General features: G+C 43.3%; 1 protein-coding gene across 1 annotated transcript in view; it reads left to right on the top strand.

Annotated features, from left to right (window-relative positions):
- zmat4a (zinc finger, matrin-type 4a) overlaps positions 1–21,946 on the top strand; it is a 181,268-nt gene that overhangs the window by 139,529 nt on the left and 19,793 nt on the right. Inside the window, exon 6 of the mRNA XM_079814692.1 lies at positions 11,320–11,416. Within this exon, the coding sequence (XP_079670818.1) occupies positions 11,320–11,416 (97 nt within the window). The remainder of the gene's footprint in view (positions 1–11,319; positions 11,417–21,946) is intronic.

The following is a 21,946-nucleotide window of genomic DNA, read 5'->3' as shown; positions in this document are numbered from 1 at the left end:
TCATGTACGAGTGTGCAGTTGCTATTTTCACCCTCACATTTATCCAATCCGTCCTTTTAACACTTAACACCGAACAAAAGCCCGACTCATTAGAGGGCCAATCCATAGTCATTTTGAAGGAGAGGCAGCAAATGGGGATTATTTTCCTCTTTCACAACACTCTGATAGACAGTGGAGGAAGCCCTTGTGATTTGAGCCGTCATTGCAATGTGTTGGAATTATGCATAGTGGCCTCTTTTTTTCAAAGCAATCTGTCTCACAAAGCTAAGCTATCATGTTGCAGTTTTCATGCTGACAACATTTGATGAAAATTGTATTTACAGTATTTATTTTATATTCTCTGTTTACTCATTCGAAGCAAAATGCTTGCAATATAACACTGCAAAGCACCAACATTGCACAAAACCTTCCAATATGTAACATCAGTCTGAGGTTTTCCCCATATTTTCAACAAAACAGCATGGTAACTTGCTTTTAATTGTGTTTTTAGACAGTTCTTTTATTATTTAGCATTAATGACTAGAAATGAATGTTGAGTTGAATGCTTTGGCTTGCCTTTGAGAAGAGCTTTAGTTTCACACACTTTATCAATCAAGTCTGTTTAGCTGTCCTCATTATAACAAAGAATGCTGAAATAATGCAAACTGATATGATTTCCGAAGTGATTGTGGCTCTTCTCTCTGAGTTTCTTTTAGTGTCATAACCAAGCCAATCAGGCAGTGCCTGTGACAAGTTCCTTATATCCAAAAACTGTCCTGCTGGTTAATTGGAAAGACAAAATTGGAGATATAATTTGGCTCGTCTGTTAATCAGCATCTTCACTTCGAAGGACTGTGCAATTACATTCTTCCTGCCTAGTGCTTCAGTCTATGATTAGTCCCACGTGCCGAGGAGCATTGTTGGATATTCTGTTTTCATGCTAAGGTTAGCTGTATTATTAACAATAATACATTTATTTTATATAGGGCCTTTAAAAGTTGCTTTCTTAAAGGGCTTTACAAGATTGCATAACAACAGATAAAACAACACACTTTAAATACAACAAGTAAAATGAACAATCAAGTAAAAGCAATTGTTTTATTGTGTCTCCTTCACCTGTGTTTTGATCAGGAGATTCTGAACTCAAGGCCTGTACACACCAGGACGAATATCGCGTGTGCTTATCGTCAGCGTTTTTCGTGACGTTTTTCGGCGAGTCTTGAGTGTTCACACCCAAGCGATTTTCACTGGCGATGCGCCGAGTGAATGTGCACATTCAGTAGATAGCGCTCCCGGTACACAAGATGGTGCTGCGGCACTTTACGTTTCTGACACTCGCTTGTCACACAGAGGAAGAAGAGAGACAGTATTTACGTGCTTGCCAAAACCACAGATATATTATGTCTATGGCCAAAACCATTCACACACTTTTTGCTAACTGGCAGGCAGCATTATCAGCTCATTTTCTTCTTTGTCTACTTACTACTTCTTCGTCGTATCAATGTGTGCTCGGCAAGACCGTTTTGTGCTTGAGCGCCACCAAGTTGTGTTTTACTGTCACTTCAGCAGCTCCAGGCACGTGAACAAAAGCGCTGATCTCATTGGTCGGCCAGTTTTCAACGCGCCGCGTCAAAATAAAAAAACGAACCCGAGGCGTTTTTTTTAAAAATTACGCTTTTACGCCTGGCGTTTTACGCATTGGTGTGCACACTCACATTGGCGCCCATTGTTTAGTCACGAGGCGTTAAACGTCGGCGATAAACGCGTGCGAAAATCGTCCCGGTGTGAACAGGCCTTCATTCAGGAGATGCGTACTAGCGCCCCCTAGCGTATAACAGTGGAAACCCGGAAAATTCTGTGTTTGGCGGGGAAAGAGTTAAAGGGATCCTATAATGCCTCTTTTTACAAGATGTCAAATAAGTTTTGGATGTGTATGTCAACAACTCTTCCTCTTCCCAACATGACCTCACCCTCTTTGTTGCGTGTTCCCAGGGGCAGGGTTTATGTACATTTTAGGGTTGCTGTCACTAACCAGGGAAGAAGCTCCTTGTAGTCCCTACCAGCTGTTTGTTGTAGGACTTTTTTTAAAAGGAAATATCTCCCTTTGCTTTGAACTTTGATCGTCGTAACTTTGCAGATGTTGTTTATGCTCAAAAAGCAACATTACAAACTAACTAAAGTAAAAAAAAAAGTGAAATCATAATCAACCACCCCTTTAAATTGTTCACCCAAAAAGTTGTCACACTTTTAATTTTATCTAAAAAATACCCCACATGATTTTATAGCATGTTAAAATGGTCACTTTTTGAGGGTGAGCAAAATGCACCGTTTTGTGTGTCCCTTTAAATGCAAATGAGCTGCTGCTCCCGGCCCCCTTTCTAGAAGAGCGGGGAGCTTCAAGAGCTTGTGTTAGCAGCTCCGATTACCGCGCACTGAAAAGGACAAAAACTGCTCAGCCTTTTATGTTCAAACCGGAGTCGGACATTGATGGAGAGACTCAAGAAGAAGTGAGAACATGTAGAATGCAACAGGACGTTTCTGAATGGTTAGTTCATGAATTTATGTATCTTCAAGTCATTGATTAGCATGTTCTGTCAGTGTTCAGTGTTGCCACAGTTACTTTGAAAAAGTAATCTGATTACTGATTACATATTACTCCTTTAAAAAGTAACTTAGTTACTTTACAGATTACTTGATTTTAAAAGTAACTAAGTTAGATTACAAGTTACTTTATTAGTTACATTCAGCAGTTGCTGACAACACCCCTGCCGCCTCGACATAGAAATGACAACCGTTTTTGCCAACACTCACTTTATTGGAAGTGCATTTTTAACTGTAACGTCAACAATGTATCTGCTGACATTTTGAGTTTAAATTAAAAAATATTTCCTGAACATAAAAAAAAAACATGTTTTAATAAAAAATGTAATAAAGACAGTCTTTCTTGACTTCACTTAATATAAATACTCTCCCCGAGACGCAAGAAGAAAGCAAAAATATATTTTTTTACTTAGGAAAATGACTAAAATAGTAACTCACAGTGACTTGGATAAATTACTTTAATCTGATTACTGGTTTGGAAATAGTAAAGCGTTAGATTACTCGTTACTGGAAAAAAGTAGTCAGATTAGAGTAACGCGTTACTAAGTAATGCGTTACTGGCATCACTGATAATAATCTATAAATCGCTCATGTGGGAACTGTTGTAAGATGCCTACAGAGCAAGAGAATATATGCTGCATGAAACTAGAACGGGTATAGTTTAGTTTAGTTACGGTTATAACTTATGTTGTCATCTTGCTTTTATGACATGCTTTTGCATTTGTATTGTATTGCAATAAATGTGAAAAGACGGATGTGACAGCTTGAGCAGACTGTTAAATGTGCTCTACTACAACAACTCTTCCTCTTCCCAACATGGCCTCACCCTCTTTGTTGCGTGTTCCCAGGGGCAGGGTTTATGTACATTTTAGGGCTGCTGTCACTAACCAGGGAAGAAGCTCCTTGTAGTCCCTACCAGCTGTTTGTTGTAGGACTTTTTTTAAAAGGAAATATCTCCCTTTGCTTTGAACTTTGATCGTCGTAACTTTGCAGATGTTGTTTATGCTCAAAAAGCAACATTACAAACTAACTAAAGTTAAAAAAAAAAGTGAAATCATAATCAACCACCCCTTTAAATTGTTCACCCAACAATTTGGTTCTGTCACACTTACTTACTTCTGTGGAACACAAAAGAAAATATTTTTTACGCTTTCAAAATATGTACACTTCACCTAATAATATAATTATCTCTACGTTACATATATGAACCCCTCAGGGCTCAATTTGTTTTCTGCAGAAAAAAGAATGTTACAGGTAAATGATGAATGGTTAACTATATGAGGTGCTTTTACCACATAATTGAGGTACTGTAATTATTAGTAGCCTATTTGAATATAATCAGGTAAGATACTAATTGAATTATGTTGTATTATATTTGTACTGCTAAATATGGGCGCTGGCCGTGGGCTTTTTCAATTTGATATGGTTGATTTGTTTTTTCTGCAGCAGAAGTGAATCAACGTTTGCTGAATTACCCACCACTTAGATGCCATCTGCCTCTCGCTGTACAAATATGGGCATATTTTTCTCATTCATTGTTGTTTAGCATATTTTTCCCATATTTAAATCCACACAGCAGAGCAAATGACAAATTGATGTAATCACATGGAACTTTGAGGCAAAAACATTGTTCATTTACAATAAAAACATGCTGATTCAACCCTTTCCGACAGGTTAGTGCTTGATAATGTGCTGATTACGACAGGATGTTTTGAATTTGACCTCTGCCCTTATGCTCATGCATGAAGCACTGCCTATGTACAATGATGTAAGTAGAATCTTCAGAATCTTTGTTCTCATTTCTCCCTACAATCATATGCTTGGGTTTCCTGGCTCAGTGAGAGTCAAAGTACCATCAGGCAGGCAGATGCCCGGAGGTAAAAAAAAAAATAGATGAACCAATGGTATGTGCTGTCAATCGATAACAATTTTTTTACTAATTAATTGCAATGTTTTTCTGTAATTCATTGTGATTAATCGCAAATAAAAACATCAGTTTTTCATATTTTTTATATTGTAATAATTTCACAGTTACTTTCCAAATACTCTCCAAAACAGTCTGCACTGCAAAAATAATAAATTAAATATAGATTAATCCTTATTAAAGCTACAATTTGTTCTTTGATTAACATTAATGACAGACATCACTGTTTTATTAGACTGCTGTGACTTTAAGGTCTGCCGCTGCCGAACATGGCGCGGATCTGACGCGCTGTCACGAGCATCCTTTTCTCACAACTCTTTAACTAATTTCTGACTGCTCTTATGAGAATACTCAACAAAACAGGCATTATGGCATAATTCTGTGTGTTATTGTTCGTTCAAGTGTGCAAGAGAACTTAAAACTGGTGCGGGTCTTTCTGTTCATCGTGTGTGTCAGGACATTCACAGACAGCGGGTTCTCTTTTGTCTTGTCACGCTTGAATGGTTTAAAAATGGTTTTAAAAGCAATTGCATGAATAAGAGCGTGATCATATAATGTAACGCTAGCCAAAGGATGACAGACAAAACAGATGTTACATTAATTGCATTAACAAATTTACGCGTTAAACTGAAAAAAATGTATCACATGCGCCAACGTGCTAATGTTGACAAAAGCCCCGTTTCCACCAAAATTACCCGGAACAATTTTTACCAGGATTTTTTTTTACAGGAACTTTTTTCCCCCAGACCTGCTACTGTCTCCGTTTCCACTGCGGTCTAAAGTACCACGAAGATTAGGCAAATTAGTCCAGAGACGTGGACTGCGCGCAGCTGCTCATCCCAGTCAGCGACAGACAGTGATACATTTTGTGATACTGTCTGCAACAATAACAATTATGGAGGAGATGCAAGCAGCGCTGCTTTTGCTAGTTATATATAGGTTTACTAAATATGTAATTAACAAAACGGTGGAAAAGTGACAAGCACTGATACTAAAGCGTATTCTGAAAGCTCGTAAAGCTAGATTTAAAATAAGATAACTTATGTTATTATCAGCTATTACGGACATTGACCGTGCGATTGCTGAGACGAACGCGCGCCATCAGACAGAAAGAGCAAAACTGATATTTACTGAACGCAGAACAAACCTCGCAAGACTTTTAAAAATGCTGGTTGAAGTAAAATGCTGTGTGAGCTCAACCAATCAGCATGTTCAGCGCTCAAGTCCCACCCCCGAAAGTTCCGGAACTTTGAAAAAGTACTACCTCAGGAGCAGGGCCGTATGGAGGGGGAAATATTTACCCGGAACTTCATTTAGACCCTGGTTCCTGCGGTCGAAACACACCGAGTACCACCCCAAAGTTCCTAGTTCCTGGGGAAAGTTCCTGTGGTGGAAACGCGGCTATATATATTTTGTATATATCATTTTGGCAGTTCAAATAGTTTTCTATCTGGTATTTTATCTCAAAGAATGTCATTTTTATTCCACATGGAATTGAGCCGAAATAAGTTAATACAGCCTCTTATTTACATGAGGTAAACATAATGCTGCTTGGTTATTTTAACATAGGCTACTATATAACTGCAGCCTGCCATAATAACGGCCCATTTCAAATGTTAACGTGCTTTTCTTCTTTTTATTTTTTGAGCGGTGATGAAATATATTGCTCTTAAATAGGTTCTTGCCAGCATTTCAGTAATAAAATCTAGATCTTTAAAATGCATCCAAATTTCAGCGAAGCGCAACCGTACGGTGGTTGCTTGGTCAGTGTCGCTCTGGGTTTTGGTTATTTTGCGGTTGTATGCTGTAAAGACATTTGAAATAACTGAAATCATTTGGCAAAGTGATATGGAACTGTAATGTGGTCAAGACTACTGAAAATAATTGCACACTTTAGAACATTCATCAGCCAATCAGATTCAAGCATTGAAGCGTATTGTGTTGGTCCCCCTTTTCCTGCCAAAACAGCCCTGATCTGTCAAAACATGGACTCCGCTAGACCCCTAAAGGTGTGCTATGGTATCTTGCACCAAGATGTTAACAACAGATTCTTTAACCCTCTGAACTCTATGAACGAACCGACACGTTCTGCTGGCCTCACAGACATGAAAGATATGTCTTTACAAAGCTTAATGTGTCTACTTTTATTTGTGTACACTCAACATAAAAACTAAATGTTGTGCTTTTCGCTAAATAAAGAAAACAAACAGGATGTGCATTCTCCTGTAAGTTGTGAGGTGGGGCCTCCATGGATCGGACTTGTTTGTTTCGCAAAACATGTATCAATGAGCCTTGGCTGCCCATGACCCTGTCGTCGGGTCACCACTGTTCCTTCCTTGGATCACTTTTGATAGATACTGACCACTGCAGACCAGGAACACCCCACAAGAGCTGCAGTTTTGGAGATGCTCTGACCCAGTCGTCTAGCCATCACAATTTGGCCCTTGTCAAACTCGCTCAAATACTTGCGCTTTGCCCATTTTTCCTGCTTCTAACACATCAACTTTGAGGACAAAATGTTCACTTGCTGCCTAATATATCCCACCCACTAATATGTGCTGTGGTGAAGAGATACTCAGTGTTATTCACTTCACCTCATCATAATGTCATAATGTTATGCCTGATTGGTGGCACTTAGTGTAATGGTTAGTGACTAATAGTCTAACTATTATTCTAAGTAGTTTAAGTTTAATAAACTTTAGGATCGACAGATGGGGATCTCAGTAAGTATGTCCCAGGGCATGTCCCAGTTCAGTGGTGTTATGATCCCTGACGAGACGAGAAGCCTGAGGTGATAATATCCCTGAAGGCATCATTAAATTTTATTGTGCCCCAGGAATTCTGCAAGCTGTTGGTTCAATTCCATCTACTTCACATTTTTATTCTGAATAACATTCTCAGCCAAATGGTCAAAACGTAATGTGTAAAAAAATGCTTAGATTTGTGTATAAATAACCAGCTGTGAAACACGGAGGGAAAAGAGGCAACATTTATTCCACTTGTGGTTCCCATTCGGAAGATGTTCTGTGCTAACAGTAATAAATCTGAGACAATGGCGACAAAGATGAGAGAGACTTCATAGGAGTTACGCTCTGGTTGACTCTTCATTGCTCATGTGTTCCGTGGGCAGCGCGACAAGCGGAACGGATGGCTAAAATTGATGGATGCATGGGCGGTGCTCAATTATTTCACCTTTTCAAAAAACGTTTGAGAGGTGGCCTGTCAAAAGGCCAGCTGGGAGTCACCACAAGCTATACGGTTCCGCCACATCCTCTCAATGCCAGTACCCAAGAGTGTGTGTGGTGAATACGGAGGGGTGGTATTTATCCGACAAATAAAATAAACTGACTGTAAACATTTGCGATTATGGTCATCAGCAGGCCCAAATTGAATCAGTACCCACAAAACTCAGCGGAAATTCTGCAGAAATCCCCCCCCACCCCAAACAAATGCAATAAAAAAATCTGCAGATTCTTTATGGGCCATCCATCTGAGACCAACAGTATAGGCACATTGTACAAATGCTAAACTGCTGAAGTCAAAAAAATATTTTGTTTATGACCGTTTATCTAGGTGCATTAAAAAAAGTTGTGGAGGACATTTTTGCTGTGCTCCTCAGTTCCGCTGTTGCTGATATGATTAGCAACTTTAAAAAACTCCTGCTGGCTGCCCAGTGGCAGAAATAATCAGGCTCTTGGGTATAACAGAGACAGGCACAAGGAAGTCTTTGTTCCCGGTCTGTCAGTGTCAGTTCTTTTTTTTTTTGGCCAACTTGCTGTAATACACAGCAAGTGTATATCAACAGAGGCAGCACACTCTAGGTATAAGAGTGGTTAAAATTAAACATGATGATGAATCAACAGCCAAGACATTAATTTCTGCATACCCTTCTCCTCCAAATGTTGTTTATGGGTTTAACTCAATTTGGTGGGGGAGATTGCAAAGGCCATTTTTCAGCTGCAATATCATTAGTGCAACATGACAGCAATTACACGGGACGCTTAATCCATAACGGGGGGCACAGGCAGGAAACACAACTGATGGAGAACCAAAGTGCTTCTGTGTCATGTAAGTCACAAGCTTTTTGCTGTTCAAAGTCAACACAAAAATGGGTAGATTGCAGGGGAGTAACTAACTAGAAGTAGTGATCCTACTAACTTCTAACTACTTTGTCCAACAAGTAGAACTGTGATGACAACATATTATTGTATTTTTTGCCATGTATTATTTAGTGATAGGTAAGTTACTACTTAAAAAAATAATTAATTACTACTGATTACATTTTCAATAGTGTTATAAATAATATATTTAATATATAATATAATAATAATATATAATAATTACTCTCAAATCCCTTATCAACCTCGACCAGTTGAACAATACAATGGTAGACACGAAAGCGCACTTTTGATTCTTTCATATAAACAATATACAATAGCATAAATTATTCTTGAACTGACCAAAGTTTGTAAAAGGAGAAGGATACATTAAAAACATAAATTTTAACATACCATTTTGATGTAAAATCCACTATTGTTTTATTTACAATTGTTCTATAGTTTATACAGAATTTAATGCAATTACATCAAGTAACTGTAATTAAATTACAGAAAAATTAAGAGTAATGCCTTACTTTACTTTTTCAAGGGAAAAGTAATTAAATTACAGTAATTATATTACTTAGTAATTAGTTACACCCAGCATTGGTATTATTGTATAGAAAGTGAGCTGAGGTTATAATCAAACTGCTCCTCTCTGTCATATATAGCGGATAACTTTTCACATTTTTATAAATTCACTGTTTGAATAAATTCACAATAAAAATAAAAAAACACATTCACTGATTTATTTTATCCTCTGTATATTTTTTCATCCACACATTAAGGCTTGATTTTTGAAGCAAAATATTTAGCAGTGCCTGTTAGAGTATTTGACACTATTAGGACTAAATTAGATTTATTCACGTTACCTAAAAAAATTAATTAGTTATAGTTACTAGTTACTTCTTACGAATAGTAATTGAGTTACATCATTATAAAAGTAACTAATTACCAGGGAAAGTAACTACTGTGTAACTTTTTTTGTTGTTTTCAAATTCAATACATTATTTTAAATACTATGAGTAGACCTATACTATAGTGTAAATATTGTGTAAATATCAGTACTAAACTACTCCTTTGGTAGTGGAGCTCACGTTATCACCTGGGTTTTTAGCCACAAATTTTGTGGCGGCGTGTGATGATGTGAGGTGCTTCATTAGATTAGAATTACTTGCCACCGACGTGGAGAGACTCTTTCTTCCTGGGCATAAGTTGCACGTTACATAAACATTCTTACCTTTCACCTCAACGAGGGAAAAGTAGCACTTATACTTCCAGTTTGCGAAAGCTCCCTTTGAAGTCGTTGGACTTCCTCCTGGTCGTTGATGTGTGTGATTGTGCATATGCGTGTGTGTCATAGGTGTGTGTGTGTGTGTGTGTGAACTCAACCTATCAACCTCAACCTTGTCTCCCACCCACCAATCATCATCAGTTATGTGTACCAAACACGCATGGCATGCCCGCACACACACACACACACACACACACACCAACCAACTAGAGAAAAAAAAACTTTGCAAGTCCGACTGACAGAGAGCCTGTTCGGATGAAAACCACTTCAGTGAGCTCAATTATAGTAACGCCGCATTTTATTCTCAGTAACGCTAACGCCGTTGTAATGAGAGAAACAGTAATTCATTTGATTACTCGTTACTGAAAAAAACAATTCCGTTAGTAACGCCGTTTATCTATAAGGCCGTTATTCCCATCACTGGATTTCTTAGTTGTATTTAGATTTTTTTTAGCCCAATAAGTGCTCTAACTACTGAATTACGGTTTATGAACTACTTAAAATTATGAGCAGCTTTAAAGTTTCAAAGTGGCTTCCCCAACACTGAACACTGTCTTTTCATTTCAGCCAAGTTTCACTCTTTTCATATTACTTTATAGCTGCTTAAGAGCGACACGATTCCTAGCTTCCCTTCTCTCACCCTTACAGGTGCAACAACATCAGTATACCAAACTGCATTACAAGCCACATGGTATTGTCAAATATTGATTAAATATTTGTCATTTGACACACACACACACACACACACACACACACACACACACACACACACACACACACACACACACACACACACACACACACACACACACACACACAAGAGAACATAGGAGCCTCCTCTCCTCAAAAGGTCTCCCATCCATGTGTCCCTAGACATCTCATTTCATGGAGAGACCTTCCATTGTAATTTCAAAGTTCTTAAAAACTCAAATAAATAAATAAAAAGGCTTGGCATTTCTATATTTATGTCTCTTTAATTGATTCTCTCCACACACACACACAGATTCCCTCAGGGTACAGTAATCAGGAGAGTTGATCAGGCAGAACTACGAAACACAGCAGAGCAGTGACCCGTGTGAGCCGCGGCTGACTGAGAGAGATAGAGACCAGGGTTATCGCATTCCCCAGTTACTCCTTCTGTTCTCGGGAATGGCATGATAAGGGTTTATTGACCACTCTGCCTGCTTTTAGCTTAGCATGCATGGTGGAGAGGCTGTGGACAAAAAGGGAGTGCTTGTAACGTTATTTCTATTTAAAGAAGATTATATTTTGTCCTCTAAATGTTATAAAGATGATGTCATTGAAATACATATGTGATGATATTTCACGGCTTCTTAGTTTTTCTTGGTTGCCATGTTAGGTTATGTGCATTTGAATTTGTGTACTTGCTAAAACAAATTTGCTTGTGTCTGTTTTCTCTGTAGGTCTAAAACGCTGCTACACATGTGATGTCTGCAGTGTCACACTGAATTCAGTGGCACAGTATCATGCACACCTGCAGGGCTCCAAGCACCAAAACAAGTAAGTGCCAATGTGACGTGTAATCTTTGTCTTTGTAGTTGTTTTATTAAATTCAGTATATTGCAAATTGTAAATAATTGTGTAAAAGTTAAGTAATTGTGTCAAAGTAATAGTCGCTTCCACAGCTAGCCTCATTGAAATTTAATTTAGGTGCAGAGCAGTGTGTGGAAATTAAAGCACAAATTATATCCTTGAGTAAATGTCAACAGGGCAGAGATACTGATACGATCCATGCTTTTTATTTTAATACAATGAACTAAAATAGTAGTAGTAGTAGTAGTAGTAGTAGTATTTTATTGTTCAGCCGTAGCTGAATATTGGTCTTTGGTCTCGCCATACAATCACAAAAACAATTAAAGGGTTAGTTCACCCAAAAATGAAAATTCTGTCATTAATTACTTACCCTCATGTCGTTCGACACCCGTAAGACCTCCGTTCATCTTCGGAACAGAAATGAAGATATTTTAGTTGAAATCTGATGGCTCTGAAAGGCCTCCATTGGCACAATGGCACTTTACACTCTCAAGACCCTTAAAAGGTACTAAAGACGTCATTACAAAGTCCATCTCACTACAGTGGTTCTAAAATAACTTTATGAATCGGCGAGAATAGTTTTTGTGCGCAAAAAAACCCTAAATAACGACTTACATAGTGATGCGATTTCAAAACAAGGCATCATGAAGCTTCGAAGCGTTATGAATCAGTGAGCCGAATCATGATTCGGATCGCGTGTCAAACCGCCAAACTGCTGAAATTTGGCGATTCAAACCGCTGAATCGACTCGCTGATTCATAACGCTTCGAAGCTTCACCGCGTGAGTATATAAGGAAGTACGTGGCAATATCGCATTCTGTTACCTGCTTGAGGAGCCAAGACTGAACTCCTGCGTTCCAGGTAGCACAGCTGAAGTGGCAACGGGACGTTACGTCTCCGTTCCCTCCTCAGGGAACGAGGGTTACATCCGTAACCGAGACGTTCCCTTTCGTTCAGTCACTACGACGTAACGTTAGTGACTAACGAATGGGGGTCCCAATATAATCCCGCCACTCAGCTGTCTTCCAGCGCCCTGCGTAAGTGTGAGTACCCTGTCGTAAGACTAATACGGACGAAGGACTCCCACTTAACACAGGAATACCAAGGTACACTGGGAAGCATATCCCAGTGAGGGAATGCCAAGATGCCTACCCGTGGGGAGGACTTAAGAGACACATATGACCCGCTAAGGGCTGCATATGGAAGATCTCTAGGGTACCAGCCGAAGGTGGATTTTTAACACTAGGGGTGGCGGGGACACGCCAAGGGAAGAAACCCGCTCACTGCGGAGACTTATGGCGAAATACACATGTGGGGGTCGCCGGAGGGGAACCATGCACATGGGGCACCTGGCCGGACATGAGGGTCTGGGCTCGAAAGGGCAGACTGAACTGATGTCGGCGTCGACAGTGCTGGAGGAGCTCAGGGCTCTCGGGGAGCTCACCTGAGGAAAAATCGCACGTATCCAGTCCGTGGAGTGGAATGGCGAGCAAGCGAAGACACCTGAGCCTGGTCCATTACCGGCTCCTTGGGGGGGCGAGTACATAGTCGGACACTGGCTCCACTCGGAGACTGTAGAATCTGGCGAATGTGTTAGGTGTCGCCCAGCCTGCAGCTCTGCAGATGTCTGCTAGCGAGGCGCCATGCGCTAAAGCCCAAGAGGAGGCCACACTCCTAGTGGAGTGTGCCCTCACACCAAGGGGACATGGTCGACCTTGCTGCTGGTAAGCCAAAACAATGTTGTCCACTATCCAGTGAGACAGCCTTTGCTTTGAGAGAGCACTTCCCTTCTGCTCTCCACCATAACAGACAAAGAGCTGGTCTGAGGTCCTGAAACACTGCGTCATGTCTACGTAGGCGCGGAGGGCGCGTACTGGACAGAGCAATGCCAAGGCTGGGTCTGCCTCCTCCAAAGGCAGCGCTTGCAGGTTCACCACCTGGTCCTTAAACGGAGTGGTGGGAACCTTGGGCACATATCCAGGCCGGGGTCTCAGGATCACGTGAGAGTTAGCCGGCCCGAACTCCAGGCACGCTTCGTCAACCGAAAATGCCTGCAGGTCCCCGACCCTCTTAACTGAGGCCAATGCGGTCAGCAGAGCCGTCTTCATAGACAGGAACTTAATATCAACCGACCGCAAAGGCTCAAAGGGAGGTCTCTGCAGAGCACTTAACACTACTGCGAGGTCCCAAGAGGGTACGAGAGGAGAGCGAGGAGGATTCAGTCTCCTCGCTCCCCTCAGGAACCTGATGACCAGGTCGTGCTGACTTACCTTCTTGTTCTCCAAGAGATCGTGGTGGGCAGATATTGCGGCCACATATACTTTGAGGGTGGAGGGAGACAGCCTTCGCTCCAGCCCCTCTTGGAGAAACTCAAGCACGGACCCGATCGGGCATTTCCAGGGGTCTTCTTGGTGGGAAGAGCACCAGGTGACGAAGAGGTTCCACTTCAACGCATAGGCATGCCGAGTGGACTCTGCCCTAGCGGAAGTGATGGTGGCGACCACCGTAGGTGGCAGGCCACTCAAACCTGCCGCGTCCCGTCTAGGAGCCACACGTGGAGGCTCCAGAGGTCGGGACGCGGGTGCCATAGGGTGCCCCGTCTCTGAGTAAGGAGGTCCGGTCTCAGAGGAATAGGCCAGGGAGGGGCTGTCGCAAGGAGTATGAGTTCGGGGAACCAGGTCCGGCCGTGCCAGTACGGGGCGACCAAAAGGACCTGCTCCTTGTCCTCCCTGATCTTGCACAGGAGCTGTGCGAGTAGGCTCACTGGGGGGTACGTATTTTTGCGTAGGCCCTGCGGCCAGCTGTGCGCCAGTGCATCCGTGCCGAGCGTGCCCTCGGTCAGGGAATAGTACAGGCTGCAGTGGGAAGAGTCGTGGGAGGCAAACAGATCTACCTGTTCGTCGCCGAACTGTTCCCAAATCAGCTGAACCGTCTGGGGATGGAGTCTCCATTCTCCGGGGAGAGGCTGAAACCGCGAGAGCTCGTCGGCTGCGTGGTTCAGGACTCCCGGAATATGGACAGCACGAAGGGACCTCAGGCGCTTCTGACTCCATAGGATGAGATGGCGGGCGAGTTGAGACATACGGCGGGAGCGTAGACCGCCCTGGTGGTTGATGTACGCTACTACGGCCATGTTGTCTGACCGGACAAGCACATGTTGACCCTTCAGCAGCGCTCGGAAGCGGTGCAGGGAGAACCGTACTGCCAGCAACTCGAGGCAATTGACATGCAGGAGGCGCTGGGGTCCTGTCCAGGAGCCCGCGGCTGCTTGTCCATTGCACATGGCACCCCAGCCCGTGGCAGAGGCATCCGTCGATACGACAACATGCCTGGAAACTCGTTCTAAGGGCACACCGGCCCGTAGAAAACTGAGGTTCGACCACGGGGTGAGCGTCTGTAAGCAGGCCCGAGTCACTTGGACCCGGAGCGTGCCAGACTGCCATGCCCATCTCGGGACTCGATCGCGAAGCCAGTGCTGAAGCGGTCTCATATGAAGCAATCCGAGTGGCGTTACCGCGGCTGCAGATGCCATATGCCCCAGGAGCCTCTGAAATAGTTTCAGTGGAACCGCACTCTTGCTCTCGATTTGACGGAGGCAAGTCAGCAGAGACTGCGCGCGCTCGCTCGTAAGCTGCGCGCACATGGCGACCGAGTCGATCTCCATACCGAGAAAAGAGATCCTCTGCACGGGGCAAAGTTTGCTCTTTTCCCAGTTGACCCGAAGGCCCAGACGGGATAAGTGGTGGAGAACCAGATCTCTGTGTCCGCACACCTGCTCTCGAGAGTGGCCCAGTATGAGCCAGTCGTCGAGGTAGTTCAGGATGCGGACCCCGTGCTGCCGAAGGGGCGCAAGGGCTGCCTCGGCAATCTTCGTGAAGACGCGAGGGGACAGAGATAGCCCGAATGGGAGAACCGCGTACTGATATGCCCGCCCCTCGAAAGCAAACCGTAGGAACGGTCTGTGTCGAGGAAGGATGGAGACATGGAAGTAGGCGTCCTTCAGGTCGATCGCTGCAAACCAATCGTGAGGACGAACGCATTCGAAAAGGCTTTTCGCAGTCAACATCTTGAACGGAAGCCGGTGAAGGGATCGGTTCAAGGTGTGAAGGTCCAGGATTGGTCGTAACCCACCGGTTTTCTTGGGTACAATGAAGTAGGGGCTGTAGAACCCCGACTTCATTTCGGCCGGAGGGACAGGCTCGATCGCACCCTTCGCCAGTAGAGTGGCAATCTCCGCACGCATGACGGGGGCATGGGCCCCGGTCACGGTATAGCGGACTCCCCTGTAACGGGGAGGAGCCTGCGCGAAATGAATCGCGTAGCCGAGTCTGACGGTCCGCGCAACCCAGCGGGACAGCCCCGGAAGCTGAAGCCACGCTTCCAGAGACTGCACCAACGGGGTCATACGGACGGCAGACGTACCCAGGGTGGGGCAGCGAGGCAGCGTTACCGGCCCGGACAGGGGAGGCTGTTGGGCGTCCCGGGGTCGGAGCACGGTTAACGGCTGCGCCCTGACAGAGGAGACCAGGGAAGGACACACGTTCCACTGGGGTCTGCTCTGCCAGGGGGCTGGCGACAGAGAGGGACGAGAGTGGCGAGACCCGAGGGTGGCGCGCACTGCCGTCACCGATCTCTGGGGGCTCAGGGATGGGGTTTTCAGTTCTTTCTTTAACCACATTAGGGTGCTGCTGACCCGGGGGCCAGCAGCTGAACAAAAGATTCTCCCCCGGCCCTCCACCGGGGGAAGGAGCGGCCCTGCTGCCGTCTCCTGGAAAGAACTGCCCATCCCTGAGCCGTCCGCATCAGGAGCGCCGCTTAGCCTGGCGTTTTTTCGCGGGCTGCGGGGCTGGAGCGGACTGGGACGCCTTCCTGCAGCTCTATAGGACTTCGCCACCAGGGATGACGAAAACCTACAGGCTTTGGAGGGGTGCTTTGGGTCACCACGCCAGGACGAAGCGCTCTGAGGACACAGTTGCATCGCAACAGAACGTTCGACTGGGGGGACCCCAGTGTACCCATGAGCCGCGGCTCCATCGAGGGAGGTGAAGGCGGAAGAGTTCGCCAAACGTTCGCGGGAAGACAACGGGGACTTCCAGGAACGCGCGATCTCTTCATGCACCTCGGGGAAGAAAGGATTTGGAGGAGCGGTCGGACGGGTGTCCGAGCGTGCCGCCCCCAAATACCAATCGTCCAACCGCGAACGCACAGGCTGAGGGTTCCACTCCAACCCAAGCGCTGCGGCGGCCCGAGACAGCATGGCTGTCAATTCTGGGTCCGACTCGGGCAATGCTGGCGCACCCGAGGGTGGCAGCACAGCCGAATCATCATCCTCAGATGACTCCAGCCCACCTTGTGATGCGGCGATAGACATCTCTTCGTCCTCCGCCGCGCCAAACGCCACAGTCGGGACAGCAGGAGCCAGCCCCGATGTAGACGCTTGAGCACGGGCCGGGTCAGGTGCATGAGAGAGGGGGTGTGGGCCGAGGAACTAGCGTCGGAGCTTTGTTCCACACCGTCACCCTCAGATCACCCTGGCCACCAGCCAAAGTGCCGCCTCCAGGGGAGACCGCAGATTGGGGGGTGGCAGAGGGGACTCTCATTCCGGCATCAGCACGGAATTCACAGAGTCTTGATCGTAGCACCGAGATGGCCAGGTTCCCGCAGAGAGAACATGAGTCATCCACGAGCGCTGCCTGAGCGTGCTGAAAGCCCAAACACGTCACGCAGCGCTCGTGCCCGTCGAAAGATAGAAGAGATCTACCGCACCCAGAAGTGCACGGACGAAACATCCTGAAAAGGACGTGTCACGTGCAAGCTCTTTTGTGAGAGGAAACTTTGCAGTCGATGCCGAAGCGCCCAGGGAAACACACACCAGCTGTCAGACAGACCACTGCGCAGATCAGCAGGCAGGAAGTATGCGATCACTGGAACGCGCCGTCACACCAACACCGACTGGAAAGCTGCTCGTCTCGAAGAAGCTGACAAGTCTCAGAAGGCTGTAGGAGTGAAGAGGTCCTCTTGGCTCCGAAAGCAGAAACATAATGCGATATTGCCACGTACTTCCTTATATACTCACGCGGTGATACGGAGTTACGTATGCAAATTCCGCATGCCCCATGGCATTGGCACGCCATTGGGCGTTTTCTCTAAGCTCGAAGATGATAGGCTTCTAAGCGAAACCCCCATTCGTTAGTCACTAACGTTACGTCGTAGTGACTGAACGAAAGGGAACCCAATTGACACAATTTAACGAGTCTCTTTTCACTGCAGGCAGCCACAGCTGCGTCACATACATCATATCTAACAGAAGCATCGATCCGCTCCGTGTTTTGCGTGCATTTTTGTAGTAGGCTACCTTTTGAGTTCTCCCAAATTGTGTGGGGGGGGTTTTGTGTGCAAGTTCTACGGGAAAGAAAACGCAACCGCATGAATGGTTCTTGAAAAATCTTACCAACAGTATGGCAAATTTATTTCAGGTGAGGTTCAAAGATAATACAAAGTTTTATATTAATTTATTTAAACCCACAAAACTCGCAATTTTAACAGTATGAAAATGTTGAAAATAATATATTAATAACGAAAATAATAATAATAATTATACATTTAGTTAATACATTTAGAAGGGAAAAAAAATCACATTCATCACGGAAAAAACGGGGCACGGATTAGCCCGCCCAGGGTTGACTCTAGGCTATACAAAATGTAAATAAAATGCATTATAGCCTACTCACCAAAATAGGCTATGATTATTTGTACACAAAACATGCCAATGTGTGCAGCTGACCCATGCTCTCAAGTAAATCAAGGAGATCAGCGGGACTTCAAAATCAGTGATGACAGTTAGCCTGGTCAGATCGAATAGCGTTCCGTGACTGTGCGATAAGCTGGAGAAGGCTGTATGTGGGAATTTTGAAAATGGCTTTGGGTAAGTATGTTAATTAATACATCAATTTCTTCTCCTCAGTCAGCCATTGGGGTTTGAAAAAAAAAAACGCTATTAAAACTACAGATGTTTTATCTTGTGCGGTTTGCTAGTTATTCTGACTAGGCCACTACTTATAGTACGCGTCGCTCTCTGACCATCCAATCAAAGGACGTGAAAATGCAGACGTTATTGTACGCCTGCTAGATGGCTCTAACAAAAGCTCTAACATAAATAAACACTACTGGAAGCAGCGCAACCAAGAGAAAAGCTATGAAATTAAGAAAATAGACTATTGGGACTAATTTAACATGCATTCATGGAAAAAATATATTAAAATTGAAGTCAGAGATTCTCGTCAAAAAAATTGACGGCCCACCACTGATTAAACCGTATATTATAATATAATTAGTTGTGATCAATAGTTAATTGAAATATGGAAGAGTTTGCTACTACCACAGTTTGCTTTGGAAGAATATATGGTTTTAGCGGATCTACATAGGCTGTACTCTCTACGTAGAGTCCATTGTGTGTTTGTTTTCCATTCAATGTCTATCAATGAAAGTGACATATTACAATTGTCACACTAGGTGATGAAGATACAAAAAAGACTAAACCGCTCCACTTAAGACATACTACGAACTAGAAGTAACTTTGTAACTACATGTTCGCTAACTCTCATTAATTTGCAACAATGTATCAACTTACTCTCATTAAAATATTAGTAGACTATTATGTTATGGTTAAGGTAGATTAAGTTTCCATGTATTTGAAAAGTTAGTTATAGTCAGTACAATCCAGCAGCCATATCACCCTGTAGCCCAAGGCTGGTTTCCCACTGAAGCTAAGCAGGGCTGAGCCTGGTTAGTACCTGGATGGGAGACCAACTGGGAAAACTAGGTAGCTGCTGGTAGAGGTGTTAGTGAGGCCAGCAGGGGGTGCTCACCCTGTGGTCTGTGTGGGTCCTAACACCCCAGTATAGTGATCGGGACACTATACTGTAACAAGCACCGTCCTTCGGATGAGACGTTAAACCGAGGTCCTGACTCTCTGTGGTCATTAAAAATCCCAGGATGTCCTTCGATAAAGCGTAGGGGTGTAACCCCGGCATCCTGGCCAAATTTGCCCATTGGCCCCTGTCCATCATGGCCTCCTAATCATCCCCATATATATATACGATTGGTATCATCCCTCAGTCTCCTCTCCACCAATCAGCTGGTGTGTGGTGGGCGTACTGGCGCAATATGGCTGCCGTCGCATCATCCAGGTGGATGCTGCACATTGGTGGTGGTTGAGGAGATTCCCCCCTTCTATGTAAAGCGCTTTGAGTGCCTAGAAAAGCGCTATATAAATGTAACAAATTATTACAATGTCTGTTGGCGGACCATCGAAATAAAGTGATAGCAGATATTATGCAGACAGTCTACTAATACTCTAATGACTGGTAGTTGACATGTAGTTGAATAGTTATTTAAACTTAGTAGAATGTCTAAGGTGGAGTATCGAAAAATAAAGTGTTACCAACTAAACGCAATAGTTTAGTTAACTAAATAGATTCCTGGAAGTGGTGATAGGTTCCAGGGCATTTTGGATTGCTCGTGAATTTTTTGACTGCTCTTATTAAATTGATCCCTAAAGTGGTCTCTTTGTTCCCATTGATATACATGTAAATGTGGCCTGTTTTAAATCTACTGTATTCTTCTCTTTATGAGTCTTGTACTTTCAATACTCCGAATTGGCAGTCAATCTGTTTGTTTGGAGCTTCCCCCTTCTTTCGACTGCTCCAAGCGTATTTGAATTAATTACTCCATAAAATTGGTACTGCACACACATGCGGGTCATTAGTTGTGCAAACATTAGGAGCACATCCAAAATTGAGATTTTAGTGAGCATTAAGACTAGACTCTCAGTCAGCTCTACAGTACATTGCTAATATAAAACCTTCAACCTCACTCCTCAATAGACAAAATCAGCTATTTTATAACTGAATCCTTTTTTTAAAAAGTGCAGCTTTACTCCATCTACATAGCTGTCAGATGTCCAGCCTTTTCATCATCATATTGGATGTCTTCCCTGTCCTATGGTCAAGTAGCATATGTTTTGGGGGTGTTCTGGACTCTGCCTGCAGATTTAGGTGGTTTATTTTAAGTGGACCACCTCAACAGAGTTGACGGATTGACACACAAAAATATATAACCAAACAAACAGAGCTGGACATTGGCGTGTTGCACATATATATGTGACCCTGGACCACAAAACCAGTCATAAGTCGCACCGGTATATTTGTGGCAATGGCCAACAATACATTGTATGGGTCAAAATTAAAGATTTTTCTTTTATGCCAAAAATCATTAGGATATTAAGTAAAGATCATGTTCCATGAAGATATTTTGTATATTTCCTACGGTAAATATATAAAAAATTTATTATTATTAGTAATATGCATTGCTAAGGACTTAATTTGGACAACTTTAAAGGCAATTTTCTCAATATATAGATTTTTTGCACCCTCAGATTCCAGATTTTCAAATAGCTGTATCTCGGCCAAATATTGTCCTATCCTAACAAACCATACATCAGTGAAAAGCTTATTTATTAATGTTGTATAATTATGTATACATTCCAATTAAAAAGACTGGTTTTGTGGTCCAGGGTCTTATATAGTGCCCTACAATGCAGAATGGATTTTACAGAATATTTTTAAAATACAAAAGTTATAACCTTATATTCAATCCTAAATCTTACCGATAGCATGTGTAAATGTGCTAAGATAGGGATGATTTGCTCCCTCTTTTTTTCCTGCTGAGATTGGAACCAGTTCCAAACGTGAAAGGGAAAACTGGTTGACACCAATATGTAGCATTACAATAATCAAGCCTCATTGAAATGAAGGCATAAATGATTGTCTCTATGTCATTAAAATATCAAAAAGATTTAAGGTTCCATAAGCCCCTAAGCTGGAAAAAAAACTCTCTAACAACAATTTATTTGCTTGTCGAATTTTTGCTCCGAATCAAAAATGAGTAGTATATTGAAAGTAGTATATATTTTTTCCTGTGGCAAATAAATAATTCCAAATTATACTGTACCTTGTAACTTGTTGAAAATGATTTCCATAAACCACTGAGCCGCTAAAGACCAACACCAAAGCTATTTGCACACAGGAACCTGTATCAGATCTTTATTCATGACCTGAGCTGACCACAGAGGTCTTATTTCAGTACTATATGGTACTTAAAATAACTCTGGGAGTATTTCATTTTTTCTGTCTGTGACTCTCTTGTGATAAGAGTACTAATAAGTCTTCTGATCAATAGACACACTCCACATGCCCTCCAACAGACTAAATGAACCCCCTGCCCTCAATCAAACACAGTAGCCAACAAGCCAAATACTTTTCCCCTGCCAAACTGAGAACAACCTTATATTGAGTAATTCAATTCAGCTCTGTATTATCCACTCCATTAGAGTATTTTCATTTAGAGGAACACATTTCTCAGGTTTATTTGAGGGCATGGCATTGCTGAGTCTAGCAGTGTATGTGATATATGATGGAGCAGGCAACAGCGAAGTGT

Source organism: Gobio gobio, assembly GCF_949357685.1.
Source record: "Gobio gobio genome assembly, chromosome: 4".
NCBI lineage: Eukaryota > Metazoa > Chordata > Actinopteri > Cypriniformes > Gobionidae > Gobio > Gobio gobio.
This window is presented reverse-complemented; position numbering and strand designations above follow the sequence as displayed.